The sequence below is a fragment of the Alosa alosa genome, chromosome 22 (assembly GCF_017589495.1).
Source record: "Alosa alosa isolate M-15738 ecotype Scorff River chromosome 22, AALO_Geno_1.1, whole genome shotgun sequence".
In the NCBI taxonomy this organism is placed as follows: Eukaryota; Metazoa; Chordata; class Actinopteri; order Clupeiformes; family Clupeidae; genus Alosa; species Alosa alosa.
Genome location: NC_063210.1, coordinates 27,322,209 through 27,344,808, shown reverse-complemented (window position 1 = coordinate 27,344,808; position 22,600 = coordinate 27,322,209). Strand labels below are relative to the sequence as shown.

Genomic DNA, 22,600 nt, shown 5'->3' with positions numbered 1-22,600 from the left:
AAGTGAAGGTGATATATAAGACTGTAGGCTACACTTAGCTTTTGGATGGTTGAAGGTGGACATAAGAACAATGGCACTTGAATATTCAACACCAAAAGTATTGGTACTACGAAGTAATACAATTGGAGCAGTCCATCGCATCCTCCAGGCTTTGGTACTTCTCTATCTAATTTGGTAAGTGTTCCATGGGTATCAGACAATGTCCATTGGCCTATATATTTTCACAATTATTTACATGTATTCAACTTGGAGCCGTTCCATCTAACTTGATGTGTGTGCGTGTGTGTGTGTGTGTGTGTGCCTCTGCCTTGAAACTGTTCCATCTGTTTTCAGGTATGTCTACATAAACAAAAAAGCTTACCAAGAATATATTTTCACAATTATTTACATGTATTCAACTTGGAGCCGTTCCATCTAACTTGAAGTGTGTGTGTGTGCGTGTGTTTGTGTGTGTGTGTGCGTGTGTTTGTGTGTGCGTGTGTTTGTGTGTGTGTGTGTGTGTGCCTCTGCCTTGAAACTGTTCCATCTGTTTTCCGGTATGTTCCATCTGTTTACAGGTATGTCTACATAAACAAAAAAGCTTACCAAGAAACAGACTCCATTCTCAGTTCAGTGACCACCAAGGTGAAGGGAATTACTTTCATGAACACATCTGACCTTGGCAAAATTTGGGACGTTGCTGACTACGTAATTCCACCACAGGTAGGCCTAGACTATAACAGCAAACTGCTTTTCACTCTCCTTAGAGAATGTTTACAATGTCAAAACATCATGTTAAATAGAGATGATAGGCCTGCTCTTATCTCCTTTGCAGCAGATCTAACATGAACGTTATGCGATCCATTTAATTGGGAACGCGCCTGTGCTCACAAGGGGGAGAGAAATAGTCCGGCAGCCATGGGGTCAGACCTGGTTTTGTCGGTTAAAGTTTTTTTTTTTTTGCAGAATCTTGTAGACCAGGGGTATCTATTTAAGATTTAGCAGGGTGCCCAGTGATATCCCTTGGGCAATTTTGTATATTAACCCTTTCTTGTTCAATGTATCGAATACAAGGTGAGACACTACAGGTGAGGATAGGGTTAAAAAATAACTAGCAGATATCACTATGGAACTTCCCCAGTTGATTACTAGCAGATATCACTATGAAACTTCCCCAGTTGATTACTGACATTAATATGGAAACAATGTATTACAAGTTATCTGAAATGTAATGTTTGAATATGCAAATTAGGCACAATCTTATTAAATATGTGCTGATTTTATAAAAATAAAACCAGCACATATTTAATAAGATTGTGCCTAATTTGCGCATAAAATTTAAAAAGAAAAAAAAAATCTGAACATTAGATGAAGCCGGGTTCAAAACTACTTATTAGATGAAAAGTCTTTTACACAGGAAATGTGTATTACAAGTTTTCTGTAATTTAATGTTTAAATATGAAAAAGCCCAATGTGCCAAAATCATGAAATAGGATATACCTCTAATTTCAAGATGAGTAGGCATACTCATATTAAATGCAAATCAACTCAATTAAAATGTACTAAAATACAGTGTTCTGTTCTGTTTTTCAGACAGTACATTCAAATTTAGACAATTTAACCCTTTACTAAGTGAATTAATGAATTTCTATGTTTCAGATAATGCCAGTCCGGGAGCCATGGGGTCAGACCTGGTTTTGTGGGTTATTTATTTATTAATTTTTGCTTAGACTTGGGGTGGCTCTTTAATATTTAGGAGGGTGCCCAGTGATATCCCTTGGGCAATGTCCTACATTAACCATTAAAGCCCTATGTGGCGAAATCATGAAGAAAAAAAATAGGTCAACTCAAATAGAATGTACTAAAATACAGTTTGCAGTGTGATAGTTATTCAGACAATACTTCATGCATTCAAATTGGGAAAATGTAACCCTTTTCTATGTCAAATAATGAATTTATAATTTCAGATATTGCCGGTAATAATTCTGAATATGTACACTTTTCCTAGTATTTTCCTTTTGGTGCAAGTTTGACATTTTCTGGTAGACTGCTTGGGCTTAGTAACGAATCAATGAATCTTTCTTCAAATGGCAGTTGAATATCCAACTGAAGTATTCCTTCGTTTCAGGCTCCAAATACTTCAATACTTACAAATGAATATTCTCTTTTTGAATGACGAGTTTAGGCTCTGAGCATAGACTACTACTGCAATAAAAAATAAAAGAAAATAAATGTATATTTTATACATATTAGAACAGTAGAACAGACACCCTGTAGAAATCAGCTAAAAGAGGGCAGTTTAGGCTAACATTAGTCATTTACATAGCTGTGCAGTAAGTAAACCCAAAGTCCTTTTAGGCAAGTCCTTCCACTCAGCAGCCATATTTGTAGCACTTTTTGGGCACTTATCGGGCATCAATTTCGGCGTGCGCAAGACTTCACAACACCAACCTTGCTTGCAGCAGTGAGATCACAACACGTGAAAGGGGCGGGATATGTGTAGACAACTGCCATTCTATGAAGGAATTTTTTGAGTGTTGTGACTGACCCCTCATTAGAAAGTCTCTGGTAAACCTCCATTCACACCTAGAGACGTGCTAGTGTTGTGACTGACCCCTCATTAGAAAGTCTCTGGTAAACCTCCATTCATACCTAGAGACGTGCTAGTGTTGTGACTGACCCCTCATTAGAAAGTCTCTGGTAAACCTCCATTCATACCTAGAGACGTGCTAGTGTTGTGACTGACCCCTCATTAGAAAGTCTCTGGTAAACCTCCATTCACACCTAGAGACGTGCTAGTGTTGTGACTGACCCCTCATTAGAAAGTCTCTGGTAAACCTCCATTCACACCTAGAGACGTGCTAGTGTTGTGACTGACCCCTCATTAGAAAGTCTCTGGTAAACCTCCATTCACACCTAGAGACGTGCTAGTGTTGTGACTGACCCCTCATTAGAAAGTCTCTGGTAAACCTCCATTCACACCTAGAGACGTGCTAGTGTTGTGACTGACCCTCATTAGAAAGTCTCTGGTAAACCTCCATTCACACCTAGAGACGTGCTAGTGTTGTGACTGACCCCTCATTAGAAAGTCTCTGGTAAACCTCCATTCACACCTAGAGACGTGCTAGTGTTGTGACTGACCCCTCATTAGAAAGTCTCTGGTAAACCTCCATTCACACCTAGAGGCGTGCTAGTGTTGTGAAACTGATTCCCCTCATTAGAAAAGTCTCTGGTAAACCTCCATTCACACCTAGAGAGCGTGCTAGTGTTGTGGCTGACCCCTCATTAGAAAGTCTCTGGTAAACCTCCATTCACACCTAGAGACGTGCTAGTGTTGTGACTGACCCCTCATTAGAAAGTCTCTGGTAAACCTCCATTCACACCTAGAGACGTGCTAGTGTTGTGACTGACCCCTCATTAGAAAGTCTCTGGTAAACCTCCATTCACACCTAGAGGCGTGCTAGTGTTGTGACTGACCCCTCATTAGAAAGTCTCTGGTAAACCTCCATTCACACCTAGAGACGTGCTAGTGTTGTGACTGACCCCTCATTAGAAAGTCATTCACACCTAGAGACGTGCTAGTGAGAGATGCAGCACCCTCTCCCACTCTGAGAATGAAACTGCACTTCAGAAGCACCTACATACACCAAAGTGTCCAGTCGTATACCTAACTTAGAAGGCTTCTACAGAGGGGTTTGTTGATATGTTATTCCTAGCCTTTTTATATGACATTTTATTCTTAAAAACATGGCGAAAAGGTTTTTTTTTTTAAGGCTATTGGCAGTATTTTCTGATTTACGGAATAAATAAAAGAGATATCTAAAATTCCCTGTGTAAAAGACTTTTCATCTAATATGTCAACACAATGAAAAAGTAATTTTGAACCTGGCTTCATCCAATGTTCCGATTTAGTTTTTTTTTTTAGTTTATGCAATCAGCACATATTTAATTAGATTATGCTTAATTTGCATATTTAAACTTTATATTAAAGATAACTTGTAATATTTTTTTTTTTCCATATTAATGTAAGTAATCAACTGGGGAAGTTTCATAGTGATATCTGCTAGTTAATTTTTTTTACCCTTTTCACCTGTGGTGCCTCGCCTTATATTCAACACATTAGACAAGAAAGGCTGAATATCGAGAATTGCCCAAGGGATATCATCGGGCACCCTCTCTAATCTTATTGAGTTACCCCTTGACAGCAAGAAACAGCAAAAAAACCTGGAATAAAAGCGGCAGGTTCCAGCTGGCTTGTCATTGATGATGATAATTGATACTTCCTTCTTATAAGAAACTTTTAAAAGGAAATCATGAAGGCAACAGTAGTCCCCACTACTGACGATTTAAAAACTGAGAGGGCACAGCCATAAGAAGCCTACAGTACAGCACTAGCCATAGCGGAGCAGACAGAAGATCATTGAGAAATAAACGTGAATTGCTCTATAAAGATAAACGTGAATTGCAACAGTGCACAATTTATATATTTGTTAAACAGCATCAAATTAGCAGTATTTTTAAAGCAAATAATATTTTAAAACAAATACTTTTGATACTACATTATAGGCTATTTATGAGAAATTGTGTGGCTGGATCTGGCCCAGGTGTGTGATTCATATTTAGTCTATATTTGGGTCAAACACAGCCCAAACAAATCCCCACACATTTCTCATCTTCAAAATAGTTCATTTGAACCCTTTCATGCTGAGCTGGACCAAATGTAATTGCTATCTAGGTAGACATCACCCAGCCCAATGTCCAAACGTAGTCCCAATAGTTTGTGCTGATTGTGCTGTTAAAAAATATAACACCACAAATGTTTGTTACGCAAAAGTTATAAAGCTGTTAACGTGCTGATCTGAGCCGAGAAAAGAAAAGAAAAATATATGCTAGCCTACTATTTACTTGGCTATTTGTGCTGCCAAGGATTCTATACACCAGTTGTTTGTGTGTAATGTCAGCATTACTGAAACCACTACTAGAAATATAGCTGCAAGCAGCAATGAGGGGGCCAAGCGGAGGTTGCCATGGCAACTCAATGTTGTTACATCAGACATATAGCTATAAGCATTTGCAGCAAGTTTCATGTCAAACAAGCCAAGATTGGTTGAGATATAAGGTCACTTCCTGTTTGGCAGCTGCCGCCAATTTTGATTGGCTATCACAGGGTAACACTTTTAAAAATGGCTCAAGGAAGTCATGAATGTGTAAGGCTTGGTCTAAAGATAATATAGACAATCACATCATACAAAACACGCTAGACAAAACACAAGCAACTTGAGAAAATATCTCTATCAAAAAGTGCATAGCCTACCTATCCTCCTGCCGACAGACTAAACCATTTTGCGCTTTAGCAAGGGGTAAGTGTGACCTTAGACAGTCTTCACTATTTTTTATATACAAAATACAGTCAATCAACCAAGTTATGCAGCAAATACACTTTACAATTACAAATGAACTTTACATTTCATCTTACATTCAGTATGGCATTTAATTTGGAAATTAAATTATTCAGATATATTCCAGACTTTTCAAGGGCCATCTTTCCAATTGGGGCCCTAGTAATCATTCCCACTTCCTCCCCCCCTGCACACACACACACACACACACACACACACTTATATCAATCCCCCCCTCTACTAACAGAAGTCGGTAAGCCGTACTGACTGAAGTGTAACCCCCACCCCCCCACGTTCCTTATTTTCATATCATATATCATACATATTTCATATCACCATATCACACACGTACTAAATAAAGCATAATAACTTGCAAAACATAGTAGCACAAATGTTTCTCATAACGGCACAAATCAGCATAAAACCTAGACAAACGAATAGCAGTGCTTTTAATAATTTTTGGATGACATAGAGGGCCAGCTTCATGCAGGTTGCCACAACCATCACTCTGAACTCCGTGAACTCAGGTACAGGCTTAAACAAAAACAAATGGAACAGGTTCGCCTTTAACTGACAGTGTAAATGTTAAATTTACCAATAACCAAAATACCAATCTGCAGCGTAAACTTGTAGCCTAAACAGGAAAAAAGCACATGGATTCCAATATTTTCAGATCAGTTTCAGGTCATTCATATGTGGAAATAAATCAGAATACGATATGTGCCAAATCGACTTCTTTTTAATCAGGCAGATAGGATTAATCTTCAACGTTTTCACATTTACATTAGCTTATGTACATGTTGCTTTCAGTTTCACGTGCAGGCACGACTGGCAGTATCCCAGACAGCAAGGTGACATTGATATGATATTCATTTTCCATTCAAATCAGAATTTTGGTTGAGATATAAATCTCAATGGTAAATGGGGTGAAGTCAGTTAATTTTGGAACATCAGGTAAAATAGGCCAAATAAGGCTTTCCATCTTGGGCTCTTTTAATACTAGAAGCCAATCACTAATCATGTTATTATATGATAACTACAAATGTCCTTTATTAGAAACAATAATTGGTTAATTGATTGGTCTGAGATAACAAGTATAGATGCGGTTTACGATTCAAAAAACCACTGGAACCAGAACTTGCAAGAAAATCCCCTGACATGTTGATATTGTGTTGATGTTAATAGATAGATAGATAGATAGATACTTTATTGATCCCCAAGGGGAAATTCAAGATGAGGGCAGAGCAGCTAAAACATTGATGATATAACACAAAATATGCTTATATGGTGCAATATTTCATGAATTGTTTATCAAAATATTGTAACGACACACCATACACCATTTTTTGTGGGAAAGTTTTTTAGTGATGCATCAAATTAGTAAATTAACATAAATTCAAAAACACTTGTGCCACACATATATAGGCTAACATTTGATTATAGTAGTTTTGTAGGTTAAAAAAGATTGAAAAATATTGAAGATGATGCAATGATTGTCACAATAGTCCAGAAAAACATGATTATGTAGCTATTAGCATGAAAGTCCCTCTCTATTGTTTCCAATGGCCATAGCTTTTACCTGACGGGCTGTCCCCTTTTACCTGAACATGTCATCAGAGTGAGGTAGGGTGAATTAAAAGTTGTATCAGCGATAGCGGGGATACGTCACTTCTGTTGATGTTCAAATAAAACAGAGAGCTAGCTCGCTACTCCCTCCCCCTCCCCCTCATGCAATTAAAACTCTCCTAAATGCGCATCTCGTCAGTTATTGGTTGTAACACTTTATTTTGGTAGCAATTGTTTTTGTGTACAGATCTCGGAGCCTAGGCTGCCTACAGAGACACGTTTTTTTGACGGCCTGCTTATGGGGCAGAAAGCTAGCGGATCGTTAGAAAGATTAGATGAATGTGATCATTTATGTTTGGGCCTTTTTTGGGCCTGAAATCGCTAATACAACCTTCAATGTCTTTGAAGGCCCAAAGCCTTCAAAATTATATCACTTGGAAGGATAGCAGAGGCTCATATGAAGTTTAAAAGGTGTCATTTGTGGAATGTAGGGGTGTGAATCTCTTATGTAAAAGACGATACGATTCGCATCTAGATACATGGGCACGATTCGATACAAGAAAAGATACATGTTCATAAAAAACGATTCAGTACGATTCGATGCGATTCGATTCGATGCAATTCGGTGCAGTTCAAGAATGAAAAGCATTCTGAAAGATTTTTTATCATTTTGCTCAAGGTGCACATTAATTTTATATTATCAATTATCATGGTCATGGTTGTGAATTAGGCAAAAATCCGTGCCACGTGTAGCTTCAAAACAGGAAGTGGAATGAACACGCTGCTTGCAACGTAAATGAGTCTGAGCGAGGAGAAAAGTAAATCGATATAGCGACCGGTTCATTTCAGTTTTATTCTGATACGGGGCTTCACGTATCGATGAAACCATATCTTACACGTTAAAAACGGATACCGATACGAATCGGTTAATCTTTACACCCCTAGTGGAATGGTTATATGACTTTTTCTGGGTTGAATGGTAGCCGTCTTGCTTCCCCCTCAGTGAAAGAGGAAACGGCAGACTGGCCAAGCGAGGAGTGTCATAATCATAGATACACATAATAAAGGCTAGATGTCTCGTCCGTGCTACTGGCCAAATGGAGGTCGACGTCCGCGCCTGGAGGCCATCTTGCCACAGTCAGCTTGCTCACTCGTAACATTGTGTTTCAATGGTGCATACTTTTTAAATAACCATAACTTGCTCAATTTTCTACCAATTTTCAAACGGTTTGGGTTGTTATAAACATCAGAGATGTAGCTATGACACTGCATACTTATGAATAATTATAACTTCAGCATGTTCAAGCATCCAGATTATAGCTAAGTTAATAACGTTTGTAAGAAACCGAACCGTAAATCTGTAAAGATTTCAGCGAGATAAGAGTAATTGTGTTCGTGCAGATCACTCACCGTACATCAGGTAACACAGAGCCCACCAGATAGCTTGCCTGTGACAAGATGGCCGCCGGTGATGTCGTTAGAGACTCCGCCATAAGACATCTAGCCTTTATTATGTATATGGTCGTAATGTACAGTACAGTGCATAGGCAGACGTGGTCTACTGGTTAGGGTTTAAAAAACTGGTTGGTTTAAAAAATAGACCTGCAAAATAAGAAACTTTGTGCCGGGGCGAAAACAAGTTTTGCGAAATAGGGGCCAATGGCTAATTTACATAATCTTTCTGGGAACGTCCAATATAAAAAAAATTGACATAATGTAAATAATCAGCTGTGGAAGTTTTGTGGGGATATCTATTAGTTAAAATGTTTAGCCAATTCACGTTTAATATCCCATCATGAGTGTATGATAGACATAAACAGGGTGAAAAAAGCTACTACTAATGCAATGCTGTCACTTATTTTCTAACTCTAGGGTGGTTTACCTTGCCAAAAAATCACTATGAGACTTACTCCCCTCAGATGTTACCAACCAACCCATTTGGCTCAAGGACTAATAGCCTAATGTAACTTTGCTGTTCTGTGGACCAGAAGTCTCCTCATCAAGGATGCTCTAATACTGCAGATCCTAGACAGAGAAAGTATATGCTCTGGGAACAGCACACAGTTGCATGTCCAGTGTAACTGTAACGGTAACAGATTACCGGCGGTTCTCCCCTCGAAACACACAACAATACAACGACGTAGTATAAAAATATATAGTTTATTAACAATCAAGTTTTAAAACACAGTTCAATAAATAGCCTATGTGAAGTTCACGACCCAATTGCAGTATAAGACCAGTATGAAAGAAATGAAGGGCCACAGAATAAATCAATAGCCCATGTAAGTTCACAGCCTGTTTAGAGTATAGGACCAGTATGAAAGAACTGAAACTACAAAACAAACCAATAGCCTAGTATATGTAAATACCACATTCTGGCACCCTCTAGAGGAGGGAGATCTCAGGCTATAATGGGGTTAGGCTCCGTACAGAGGGAACCAACCGAAAAGGGGGGTGTGCGCTTTAGCCAGGGGCTCTCCCTGAGTATATGGGCGCTACTAGGGGTTGCCTAAGGCAACCAACAAGGAAGGCTAAAGAGGTAAGCTACAATACACAAGAACCACTCACAAAATGGTAATAAGACACAGCAACCTTTTGTAACAAAAAAAAAGACACGCAAGCATATACGTGGTGACCTAGAGGAAATGTTAACACAAGCTGCTACGCTACGGAAAAAAACACTATAAGAGTAGCCAACCTGCAGAGTATATATAAATAACTCGCTAGAGCCTCGCTACTGACACACGTCAAGGGTTGGCTCCCTCTGCTGGCGACTAGTGGCAATTGTACGTAAACACCTTGGGGTAAGCAGGTTGTGGGTGGAGCCACTGATACTATTTCCCCCCCAACTGAGCCTACACTACAAGTGGCAATATTAAGCACTACACACCAAGTACAGCACACAAATTATGTAGATACCCCACACACATGTGATAAAGGAACATTTGTCAGTAGGTAACACAATCAAGCTAATATTGTACCAGCGGCAGCCCTTCACTACTTGACCAAACCCTGCAATGAATCACATACAATACACTAATAAAGGGGAGTTGAACTGGGTGAAGGGAAAACAATATATTACTGTCCAGTGCCACTTGTGGCCCAACCCCCAGGATTGAAGAGCTGTCTTTGAAAACAGTCTGGAGTGATACGTCCACCAATGCGCTGTCTCTTTAAATGCGTGGCCAGACACCTCCGTCGGGGATTCCTCTAGTGGTGTCTCTGCCCCCTTGACTGCGAGACAGAAAGCGTCAATTAAACTTCCGCATGCAAAATCCCAAAACACGGCCTAGATCACTCATACAAAGCTCAAGGTGATGGGGGTTTTACTTTCCTTAACGATGCAAAATCGGGTGCGTTGAGAAGTTTCAGGCTGGCCGTTGTCACGGGAGGAAGGTCGAGCTCGTTCCGGACTGGGAAATAAAGGGGAGACGCACTTAACGCCAGTAGACAGTCAACACACGCATACACACAAACACACACGCATACACAGGCAAAGGCAGGGCTACTTTCCTGTAACTTGTGGGATTGAGAGCGTTGTTTGGGGTCTTTCCAATTCCTTCTGCTGACGGATGTTAAGGGGGTCGCGACCTCGGCGGCAGGCGTTCAAATCAGTGTGATCGGTGCGTCCTTCGTGCCGTGCAGATCCACGGTGCTTCTTTTTATGCAGTCGCTGCACCAATCCTCGTTGTTCGTTGATCACTTAATTATTTTGGCCAGCTGTAAAGAATGGCTCACAGCCAACCATGGTAATCACCCCAATTCAGTCCTGTCCCACCCCCCGCATAGTTCAATGTTACACACACACACACACAAAACCATCAACCCATCTAGAGTCCAATTTATATGAAGTTCATGTAGGCTTATGGTCATACAGTCTTAGCAATGCATCCACCCTCTACATAACCATGGGTCTGTCTATACTGACAAGTAACTGCTAAAAACAGCACTCACCGACGCACTTATTCTTACTGTACTCTAATGTTTTTTTTTAAACTGTCCTAAAATTGTGAGAATTGTTCTAAAACTTACTGTTTACCATGTTGTTAGTCGCTTTGGTTAAAAAGCGTCAGCCAAATGTAATGTAATGTAATATGGAAAACGACAACTGTCTTGGTGCGGTTCGGGGGTGAGGGCGGCCACACCGCCACCTCCAACGTCGATATTAAACTCGAAATTTCGAGAATGAAATTGAAATATCATGTCGACATTAATCTCAATGTGTCAAGATTAAACTTGAAATTTCGAGATTCAAGTTGACATATCATATCGACTTTAATCTCAACATTTCTTCTTGACATGTCCATCAAAACTAGTTTGGAAAGAAAGTGACTGATTCAAAGTAGCTGCCACAGAATCTGCCACTGTTAGCAACACAACAGCTGATCTCACTATTTTCCCCCCCTCAGGAGCCGAACTCATTCTTTGTGCTGACAAACCTGATTGTGACCCAGAACCAAACACAGACCACCTGTGCAGAGGTACTGTAACAGCAGAGCTGAGCGTTTTAGTAAAACATTGTCCAACTAGCTTGATGGACATGTAATCATGAGAGACTTGAAGAGTCCACCAGGGAAGTCAATAAAAATATAAACAATTGTTCATGGATGGAGGCCAGTTGCCAGTCATGTGTTACTTGCATCATACTTTGCATTCCAAATCAATAGCTCTTTCCCAAGCAGAGCATGAATCTCTTCAATGAATAGGCTATGCATTGTCTTTAAGTTAACTTAATTGTGTGTATACATTTATTTGTTTGAATTTAAAAATCATCGGCTTACAGTTTGTGTGCAAGATTGTTACTTTGTCCACTTAGATCCCGAGCGTAGATTCTATTTGCTCCTCAGACAAGGATTGCAAACATGGAATACGTAGTTCACGAAGCAAAGGTAAGTGAGACAGTGCACTTCCATTTATGGCAGAATAGTATGAATGTGCTTTTATCATGTGTGGTCTATAGTAAGCTTTGTGTTGGCCCTCTCACTTTCTGTAGGTTGGCAGACAGGTAAATGTGTGGACTTCAATCGCACAGTTAAAACATGTCAGATATTGGCCTGGTGTCCCTTAGAAAGAGACGATAAACCACCCAAGTAAGTCTGTTTGTGTGATCGAGGCTATACATTGTATGTGGAGGACAGATAAGTTAAGGTGAATTATTTTGTTTAGTCAGAAGTGCAGGGAAAGTGAAAGATTTATTGTGGTTGTGTTGATGTCATGTTTTAAACCTGCTATATTTTCATGTTGCTCTAGTCCTCCGCTTTTAACAGGTACAGAAAATCTCACAGTGCTGGTGAAGAATAACATCCAATTTCCAAAGTTCAACTTTATCAAGTATGTAATTTAACTCAATTTAAAGGCTCCTATGCAATATACTCTTATGCAAAAAAGAGTTTAGAAATTATTGTGATGGTTAAGTTACCTGTTTGTGGCGAAAATAGCAGCTTTCCCTGTTCCCCCTGCCGTCTCCTAGCGAAAAACCAGCATTGCAAGATCGTTCGGTTACGTTGTAACCTTTGTTCTCTGAGTGAAGAGACTATCTCTCCACTCCGTTACATATTCCATATGTACAGGGATCGATCTACCGGATCGAGTAATGTGGATACTCTTTAAAGGGACACCAGGCAAGCCTGATGCTTTTTCTCTCACGAAACTCCCCCTCGCTCGGTCTGAAGCTCTTTTCCTTTTCTTTGCATCTTCCGTCAAGGGTTTTCGCTGCTTCTTCACCGGCTCTGCCATTATACACACGTTTGCAACAATTCGCTCGCCTGCCTCTGTGCTGTGGATACAGGATGTAAACTGATCATGCTTCGGTCGGCGGGTACGATACACTGAACTTGCAAGTGGGATATTCTTCCTACAGGCAGTAGGGGCGGGCGAGAGAGTTTTCATTCGTCCTGTAATGAGTCATTTAACCATATACCGACGAAAACGTTGTCTGGTGTCCCTTTAAGACACATTGGTTGTACTGGCCACGCCATTGATTAGTGCTCCAAAGCAGCTGTCCGCAGATTCCAACATAGTCAAGTCAACAGTTTCTTACAAAAAAGAACTAGGCTAAAGTAATACTATAAGATGTCTATAACCTAGTAGGTCTAATATAATAATGTAATACAAAATACTAAATGATTTCTTTTTACAGCTGACACACAATCATTGCAGTGTGATTACCCCCGCACCCACACACACACACACACACACATACACACACATCTGACTGAGGATTTTTTACTTTAACCCCTGTAGTTCTAAGACCAAGCAACGATGGCTTCATTTTTTTTAAGTCATTCATCATGGCAGAGCCAGCGAAAAGACCATAGAGGCGATTGTATGGCTGTAGGGGGGAGCTCCATAGAGAAAAATGCCAACAAAATTGAGAAATCCGCGAAGAAATGATTACAGAGGAGGCCTTTAAAAAGTGGAGCTTGTTTAACAGGGGGCTAGGGGGAAATAAATGTTTCTCTTGGTGACACTTACTTGGGTGTTACTGGGTTGGATTTACAGGCATAGTTATCAGCTGGCTAAAATCATATCTACAAGAAAGGAGCTTCTTTGTTGCCATTGGAAACTGTACCTCAACACCAACGTCCTTGACCTGTGGTGTTCCACAGGGGTCGATCTTGGGACCACTATTATTCAACCTCTATATTCTCCCACTTGGACAAATCATCCAAAATAATTTGTTTTCATATCATAGCTATGCAGATGACACACAAATTTACTTAGCTCTGTCACCAAACGACTATGGTCCTCTTGAATTTATGTGTCAATGTATAGAACAAATCAACACCTGGATGTCTCAAAATTTTCTTCAGCTGAACAAAGAAAAAACTGAAGTACCACTGAAGTACCGGTAATTACATTTGGTAAAAAGGAGGAAAGACTTAGGGTTGCCACTCTCCTTGACACAAAAGGGTTGAAGGCAAAGGATACTGTTAAAAATCTTGGTGTATTAATTGACAGTGACTAAATTTCAACAGCCACATGAAAGCGATAACTAAATCAGCTTTTTACCACCTCAAAAATATTGCCAAACTCAGAGGGCTGATGTCAAAACATGACTTATTCATGACAAACTCATTCATGCATTTATCTCCAGCAGGGTTGATTACTGCAATGGATTGTTCACAGGCCTTCCTAAAAAGACTAAAAGAACTGACCACATTACTACTAATTCTTAAGTCCTTGCACTGGCTTCCAGTAAGTCACAGAATTGACATTAAAGCTCTATTGCTTGTTCATAAATCAGTGAATGGAGCAGGACCTAAATACCTATCAGACATGCTTCAGTAGTACACACCTTCTCGTCTTCTCAGGTCCCAGGTGAAAATCCTGTTAGTAAAACCTACTGTTAGAACTAAACATGGTGAAGCAGCTTTTAGCTGCTATGCGGCTCAGCTCTGGAACCAACTTTCGGATGACATCAAAAAGGCCCCAACTGTAGCCAGTTTTAAATCTACTGTAGACTTAAGACCAAACTGTTCTCAGATGCTTTCTGCTAACTCTTGAAAGTTACAAATTCTGAATCTGCCTTGATAATTATTCTACCTTGTCTTTTATTACTTTTTTTTACTACTTTTTTGCCTTTGTTTTTGCTTACTAATTATTCTTCATTTTTAAATGATTTTACCTCGTGTTTTATGTTTTCTTTTTATTATGATCTTTACCTTTTGAACTATTCTTTGACTATATTGCCCTTCTATGCTTTTATTTGTTATTATTGTTTAGTTTTGTTTAATGTAAAGCACATTGAATGACCTCTGTGTATGAAATGCGCTATATAAATAAACTTGACTTGACTTGACTTTGTTGGGATGATATGAGTCAACAGTCATTGTTTTAGCTCTTGAAAATGAACATAATTTTATTTAAAGCAGTATGATATGTCCTGAATTTGATGATGCACCTGGACAGTTTAGTTTGGTAAATACATTTTTCAATGTTTTTTCATTTAAGGAACCAGATAATCCAACTACAGGGTCGTTCGCACAGAATTAAGCATGTGGTAAATAATGCATCATGTTGTCTTTGTGATTGCAGAAGGAATATCGATCCACATATAAACAGCTCCTACTTGAACCAGTGTGTCTTTAACCGCTCTACCGACCCAGAATGCCCGATCTTCAGGCTCAAAGACATCATAGAAGAGGCAGAGGAGGACTTCCAGACCATGGCGATTCATGTAACGTTATGAATTTAGGCAGTTTGAATCTCTAGAGCAAGAAGGGAGGGAGGGGGTGGGGGTAGAAATGGCTATTAAATTTGCTATGGACAAAAGCATCTGCCAAATATCATTTACATTTAGCAGACACTATTAATCCAAAGTGATTTACACATGTCAACTATATTACAAGGGCTCGCATTGTCCCCGAAGCAACTTTGGGGTTAAGTGCCTTGTTCAAGGGCACAATAGGTGCACTAAAGGCTCTTCCTGGATGCTCATTATTTAAGGTGGAGCATTAGCTGTGTTGTATCGGCATCTTCTGTTGTATTCTGCTCCTTACATCTTCACTCTGACACTGAATATCCTGTTTGCCCAATAATAACAATTTTAACACACACATAAATCCTTCTTTATCGTAACGTGCTGATTCACTAGTGCAACACCCAATCGGGTCTGTGTACGGTGGCCGACAGGTGCAAACGACGTGCAATTTATGACAACAGATGCAAATAGATAAAACACAACCAACTTAAAGGAACCATATGTAAGATTGTGGCCAAAACTGGTACTGCAATCACTTTCAATTTACTGTAGAGCGGTGTATCCCCTCCCCCTCCACCCTGACTCTTGGTTGCCAACCCGGATGCCGAAACACTACTGACTTTGTGTTTAGTAGATAAGTGGAGGGTGGCGCATCAGGCCAAAACACAACATGACATGACAAAACACAACATCAGTTGAGGGCTGCAACTTCACTTTTTAAATGACAATATCCTGGCCGGACTACTGTTGTCAGTGATATAAGTATTTGAAATGAACATGATTTCTTAATGTCTAGTGACATATCAGGGCCATTTTATGATTAATTGAAATACATTTCTTACATACGGTTCCTTTAAGAAAACATCTTAATTGGACAACATGTGCACATCATTTAGAAAACGCGCTGCAAATTCAGACAACATTTACATTTCAAAAACGCGCTACGAAATTCACAACACAACGGAAGTGTTTTTGGGGGACACTTAAAAGTGATGAACACCTCTGAACAGGAGGCGAATGGGTGTGACAATGACAGCTCCTGTTTAAAGGGACACCAGGCAACGTTTTCGTGTTAATTAATCATCTTCCTAAGACGTTTAGTGATTAGTTGATAGCTGTTTTTGGGACACGTTAAACGTTCTTTATAATGAGCGATCACGGGGGTAAAAAAGCGACTGTTACAGCGCTGTTACAACTGTAGGCTAATGATTGCAATACAAAAATATGCGCGTGTTAGTTTAGTTAGTTTTATGATGTTTTGAACTTTTGCCTCATGTGTTTTCAGGTTTGAGGGCTTTTTTGGCAAGATTAACCTTGGTTAGACTCTGGATATGTTATTTCTCCGTATGGAAAATAAAGTCAATTTTCGACACACGTCTGTTATTAGTTCAATAACAAGTGTTCCTTGTTAAAACATGTGACTAGTGAAACTCAAATGATTTTAGAAATATTTAGCCAAAGCCAAAAAGTGTTAGAGAGAAGGAGAGACGCCGGTGCAGCTCAGATGTCTTCTTAATTTTCTTTATTCTTTAGTAAAAGGTGCAGAACATTATTAAACTTTGATTAACGTTTCGATGTTCGTTAGTCTCTCCTTCTCTCTAAAATATCTGTCCTGGCCTGGTTGCACCGGATTGTCGCCAAACGACAGAAGCGCGAAGAACCCTTCTTTGTCTACCAAAAAGTGTTACTTTGTGCCCGCGCTCCCCCACTGCTTGTGAAAGAAGGGGGTGGGGGGCTTAACGTGAAAAAGCTTAATGTCCCAAAATGGCAACAAGTCATAATGGTAGGCTACAGGAAGTGGGGGGAGGGTATGGGATGACCAGAGCCGCCTTCGCTGTGCTATTCAGAAAGCATCTTCTATTGTCTTTCCAGGCGCACACAGCTCGTTACCATATAGCCTATCGAGTGCCTTAACAGATAGGCTCTGCCCTTGGGTTTGGCCTCACAGCGAACTCAACCCTCTTGTTGCTTGCAGTTTGTTAAATAAAGCAATGCAGATTACATTATTTATTTCTGATTAATTGCGTCTTTTGATGTCTTTTGCAACATCTGCTTGTTAGGCTGGGCTACTGTCAATGTCCTGTACAGGTAAATGTGTACAATTGCTGGTGTAGGCCTACAGGCTATAATCAATTAGGGACTGTTCGTTATTTATTTAAGGGGCTACCGGAGGAGTTTTGGGAGCGTTAGTCAAAAAAGACGTGACCCTCCCTCGCCAGCAATAATTTTTTCTATGACTCTCCAAAGTGATTGAGAAAAAACCCATGACCCTCCCCAGTCCCAACAATTTATTGATGCCTTCTGTAGGCTACTGGGTCAATTTGGGAGCTTGCATGCTACGACTCCTTCCTTGAAATGCCTTGAAAAGGCTGTCGTTTGCACAATTTCACAAATAATCACCGGGACAGAAACAAACCTGTCAACTTTTCCCGGGTTTATCGCATATTTTAACTTTTTCCTCGCTGAGGAGCTGCAGGGCCGTCGCAAGGGGGTGCGATGCCCTGTGGAAACTTGACAGATACATGAACTTGCGTGCATGAAATCATGCGATAGCTTACTTTACACATAGCAAAGGCTACCGTTGGTGCATTTTAGTAGCCTAGTCTAATAAGCTACACCAGCTTGTCTTTAAGAGGGGAAATTGAATAGCCTATAACATTAGCTGAGTCACATATTTGGCCATATGGTGTTTATCATAGGCTACATCACGAAACAAAATAGTGTAACAAAGGCGAACACTTTAACAGGGGAAATTAATTGGGCATGAATCATTGTGCTGAACGGTATTTGTCAATGAGCAGAAACACACACGACATTCAAACTGTTGATAAGATGTGCACTATGGAAACTGGTCTGTAGGCTAACATTGGACAAATAAATGACACTGACTCGCCATATCCTTACTCTGAAAAAAACATTGTATTGCTTTGCCGCAAACTCAGCAATGAAATCATAGGCCAGTTTGCAGGGTGCATAACGTCTTTTTCAATTTATAGAAGGGAGAGCCCAGTCTCTCCTGTGACATTGAGGTGCGCAAATAGTTTTTAATAGCCTGTTCAACTTCGAAAAGCTTCACCCGATGCCAGTCACTGATCGCAATTTCAAATTTCGGTAAGCTTCGTTCAGTCTTTTTGAGTTTTAAGTGCAGTAGGCCCCTATCTGCCCCCTTTGGAATTATATCTCGAGCCTATTATAAGGTCCAGTGCGTTATGTCCTGGGATTCGGACGTGCTCAAAAAGAAAAGAAAAAACACTTTTTTTATAGATGGATATGAGGAGCAATATGAGTCTGAACTCCGTGTCATTCAGACTCAACCCTCTTGTTGCTTTGATATCTTTTTCGTTGTCGTTTGAAAGTCGGCAAGCAGGCATGTTGCGGTTGCAATTTAAGTGAAATTTCTACAGTAGACATGCAGCATGCTTGTTAGGCTGGGCTACTGTCTTGTACAGGTAAATGTTCATCAATTGCTGGTGTGCAGGCTATAATCAATTAGCTAAATCATTTGTCCAGCTGTTTTAAAAAAAAATCGTGCTACATTCAAACGCAAAAGGTGCTTTGATATCTTTTTCGTTTGAACGTCGGCAAGCAGGCATGCTGCGGTTGCAATGAATGAGGATAATTGGTTTTATCTGCGGATTTATTTTTTGCATTATTTTGATTCCCATGACACCTTGTGGTTGTTTGTGTCAACTGCAGTTTGTGCCATTTCTGCTGAGAAAATGGGGTGCGTGATTCATGAAGGAACCCGTCCAAACTTAACTGGGACCCACTGTAGGAAGAATATCCCACTTGCAAGTTCGGTATATCCTACCCTGCTGACCTTCAGTCTCACAAAGTCTCAGACATTGCGAGAAGCAGGATCAGTTTATGCCCTGCAGCCCCAGCACAGAGGCAGGCTAACGAAACGCTAGTGATTGTTGCAAACGTGTGTATAATGGCAGAGCCGGTGAAGAAGCAGCGAAAACCCTTGACGGAAGATGCAAAGAAAAGGAAAAGAGCTTCAGACCGAGCGAGGGGGAGTTTCGTAGAGAAAAAGCATCAGGCTTGCCTGGTATCCCTTTAAAGAAATCTGGCTTGAAATGTAAGTATTTGGGTTTATATTAACATTTTAATGGCACTTAAAAGTGATGAACACCTCTCCTTTACTGTCTGTACGCAGTGTTGGGAGGGTTACTTTCAAAACGTATTCCGTTACAGAATACATGCCCAAAAATGTAATTTGTAACGTATTCCGTTACGTTACTCAATCTGAGTAACGTATATATATAAGTAATATATAATTATTATGTTTATAATTAAGGTGTGCCTGTGAGATTTTTCGGTGGCATCAACCCAGTACAAGTGAGGGGCGCATATGACAGGTGGAACCCAAATGACCTGTAAATGTAAACACTATAGGCTACTGTATATCAGTGCTCTCAAAATGAACGTGATCGCGTAATGACAATCAAAACCGCACGTTAAAATATGCTACTCGCAAGAATAATTCTTCAAAGGCTGCACCAAATAATTAATTTTAAAACGTAAATGTAGATCTAATTAGAAAAAAAAATAATCCATAAAGCTATTTTAAGTTAGAATAAAAAGCTTAGAATGCAGTGCCTATTTTAGAGATTGGTTTTATTGTAGGTCTAAATCAACACATGAATAGGCTTATTGATTAGCAAACTGTGTAACCGATTGGCCGAAGTAGCCTGAGCTATTAATACTTATTAATAAATATCCTTTGAACAGACATCAGGAACCACGATCAGTGAGGAACAAGAGTTACCTCCACTTACTTTACTCCTAATTTGCTGTGCAAACAGTAATTTCAGGGTCTCCGATGACGCGTCCATAATGCGCGCTGGCTGCGTTTTGAGGCTAGTGCAAGACGGCGGGGCTTGGATTTAAACATGAAAACAGTTTCATCATAGATTGCTTTCAGGAGCTTGCCTCCAGGAATGGAGTTGCCTTAATTTATTTAGAGAGTGAATAAACTTATGAAACAGAGAAGTATCGTCATGTAACCCATTGATTTCTCTGCGGTACATCTAGTTAACTAGTCTTAGTGCATTAACAATAGCGGCAGGTTCAAACACACCTGGCTCCACCAGAAACAAACGGGTGCCCAGAGAGCCTGTGGTGGAATTGTTCCTCTGTCATGACTAAAGTGATGCCCACCTACAAGAGATGTATTATTATATTATATATAAAATAATTGCGGTCAATTCACCTGAAGGTCTTTTTCAGGAGCACAAGAGATGTATTATTATATTATATATGAAATAATTGCGGTCAATTCACCTGAAGGTCTTTTTCAGGAGCACAAGAGATGTATTATTATATTATATATGAAATAATTGCGGTCAATTCACCTGAAGGTCTTTTTCAGGAGCACAAGAGATGTATTATTATATTATATATGAAATAATTGCGGTCAATTCACATAAAGGTCTTTTTCAGGAGCACATTCTGAATGAATGCCTTTCACAAGTGACCTCTGTGTTGTTAGGGTGGAGTGATGGCGTTCCAGATCAGATGGGACTGTGACCTGGACTGGGCAGACAGGTGGTGTGTGCCACAATATGAATTCCGGCGTATGGACAAACACAGAGCAAACCCAGTTACAACAGGATATAATTTCAGGTAGGGTTCCATAGTTTGTGAATTCAATGACAATGTCGCCTACATTCAACACCTGATAAAGCTGTTGCTCTCACAGGTATGCAAAATATCACAATAAGTTCCATATGAACAGAACTTTAATCAAGGGATATGGAATTCGCTTTGACATTATAGTATTTGGACAGGTAAGAACACTTTGGTGTTGTAGTGATCACTAAAGATCAGAATCATTTGGATGATATGTTCTATAACACAATTTAAGCTCTAATTTTATTCCAGGCTGGCAAATTTGACTTTGTTCCAACACTGGTCAATTTAGGATCTGGTTTGGGTCTCTTCGGCTTGGTAAGTGTTGAAGTCAAATGCAGGGATGTGCGCACACACACACACACAGAGAGATAGAGGGAAAGAGAGAGATTCTCAACATCTTAGTTAGTTTTTATAGGATATTTAGTATTTTAGTATCACGTTTATCTTCTACTTTTCGTCTCTTTTGTGCAATGGAATTTTCTTATATTACTTTTTCTGCTGTAAGTGCATGTTGTGTGTGATGTCTGTCTGCTACTGAGACCTTGAATTTCCCCTTGGGGATCAATAAAGTATCTATCTATCTACATTGTGTTAGACTCAGACCAATGATTAGGTAATACATACAAGGAAGAAGCTGTCAATGCCAAACAGGGATGCCGAGGGCTCCAGTACTTGTTCGTTGAATTGGCCCACGGACAATTCAGTCTCTGAGGTGTGGACTCATTTTGTGAGGTCTCCCACACTGTATTATTTTGCGTTGTGCGTGTGGGTCTGTTAGTCTGACCGATAATTTAATGGATGGATCAATGACCGAATCTGGACAGTCTGGCTGGCTTCACCACTGCCACTGTGTAAACAGTCTAAATTACAAAATATTCCCAGCAATCTGACAGATGCAAATTTGTTTATTTTATTTTTTTCTTATTTGCAGGCCACATCTATTTTTGGTTTGATAATCACGCCTTGCTTGACCAAATGGCCCCATTACAGAGAACGGAAGTTTTCATATGTAAGCTGACAACTTGTGGGCGGGTGAATGTGTTGACCTGTAATAATACAAATTAAGTAAAATTATTTAAATGGAGGCTCAATTTCACACTGATTTGATGATAATTTTTAACAGTGAAATCTTTTAAATCCTTCATATGTGTAATATCTACCCATTCACCTCCCCCAGCTTGAACAGGATTCAGAATACGAGCCCATCTCAGGATCCACAACAGGTGCTCAGTGAACCAGAGGATCTAAAATGTAATAAACTATTTCTAGGTGTTTCCATACTGTTTCCAGCAGCAACTGTTAGTTGCAGCCAGTTGGTAATTCAGTTAAGATATAGAGGGGTTGGGGGCTGCACCATTAGAGATATAGAGGGGTTGGGGGCTGCACCATTAGAAATATAGAGGGGTTGGGGACTGCACCATTAGAGATATAGAGGGGTTGGGGGCTGCACCATTAGAGATTTCTTTTTTAAAAAATGACTTCTCTGGCAACGTTTTTGGAAAGAAATGGACAGAGTGAGACTTACAAATATGACATAATCATCAACAGAAAAAACATGGCAATTACAAAGAGTGATTATTGTAGCAAATACCATCACAAACAAAACCTTAGTATCATTTTGGACAGGATTATTCATGTTTCACATCAACATGAAAACAAAAAAACCTAAATGTTTCCCCTGAATCTTTAGATATGGATTAGTTTTACAGTTTTTCTCAATAGCTTTTTCCTGCTTAATGCACATTGTCCTCATCATCACCTCCAAAACACAGCTGAATTGATCTCTAGCAAATGCATACATACTTCATTGGGTTCA

General features: G+C 39.8%; 1 protein-coding gene across 1 annotated transcript; it reads left to right on the top strand.

The window, feature by feature from the left end:
* Nucleotides 1-70: 70 nt before the first annotated feature.
* LOC125287218 (P2X purinoceptor 4-like) lies at nt 71-22,018 on the top strand. The gene is made up of 12 exons (XM_048232778.1): nt 71-174; nt 558-702; nt 11,354-11,425; nt 11,761-11,833; nt 11,938-12,034; nt 12,195-12,275; nt 14,982-15,123; nt 20,642-20,775; nt 20,852-20,939; nt 21,034-21,099; nt 21,716-21,793; nt 21,962-22,018. Exons 1-12 carry the CDS (start codon nt 71-73, stop codon nt 22,016-22,018), a joined length of 1,137 nt encoding a protein of 378 aa, XP_048088735.1.
* Nucleotides 22,019-22,600: the final 582 nt, after the last annotated feature.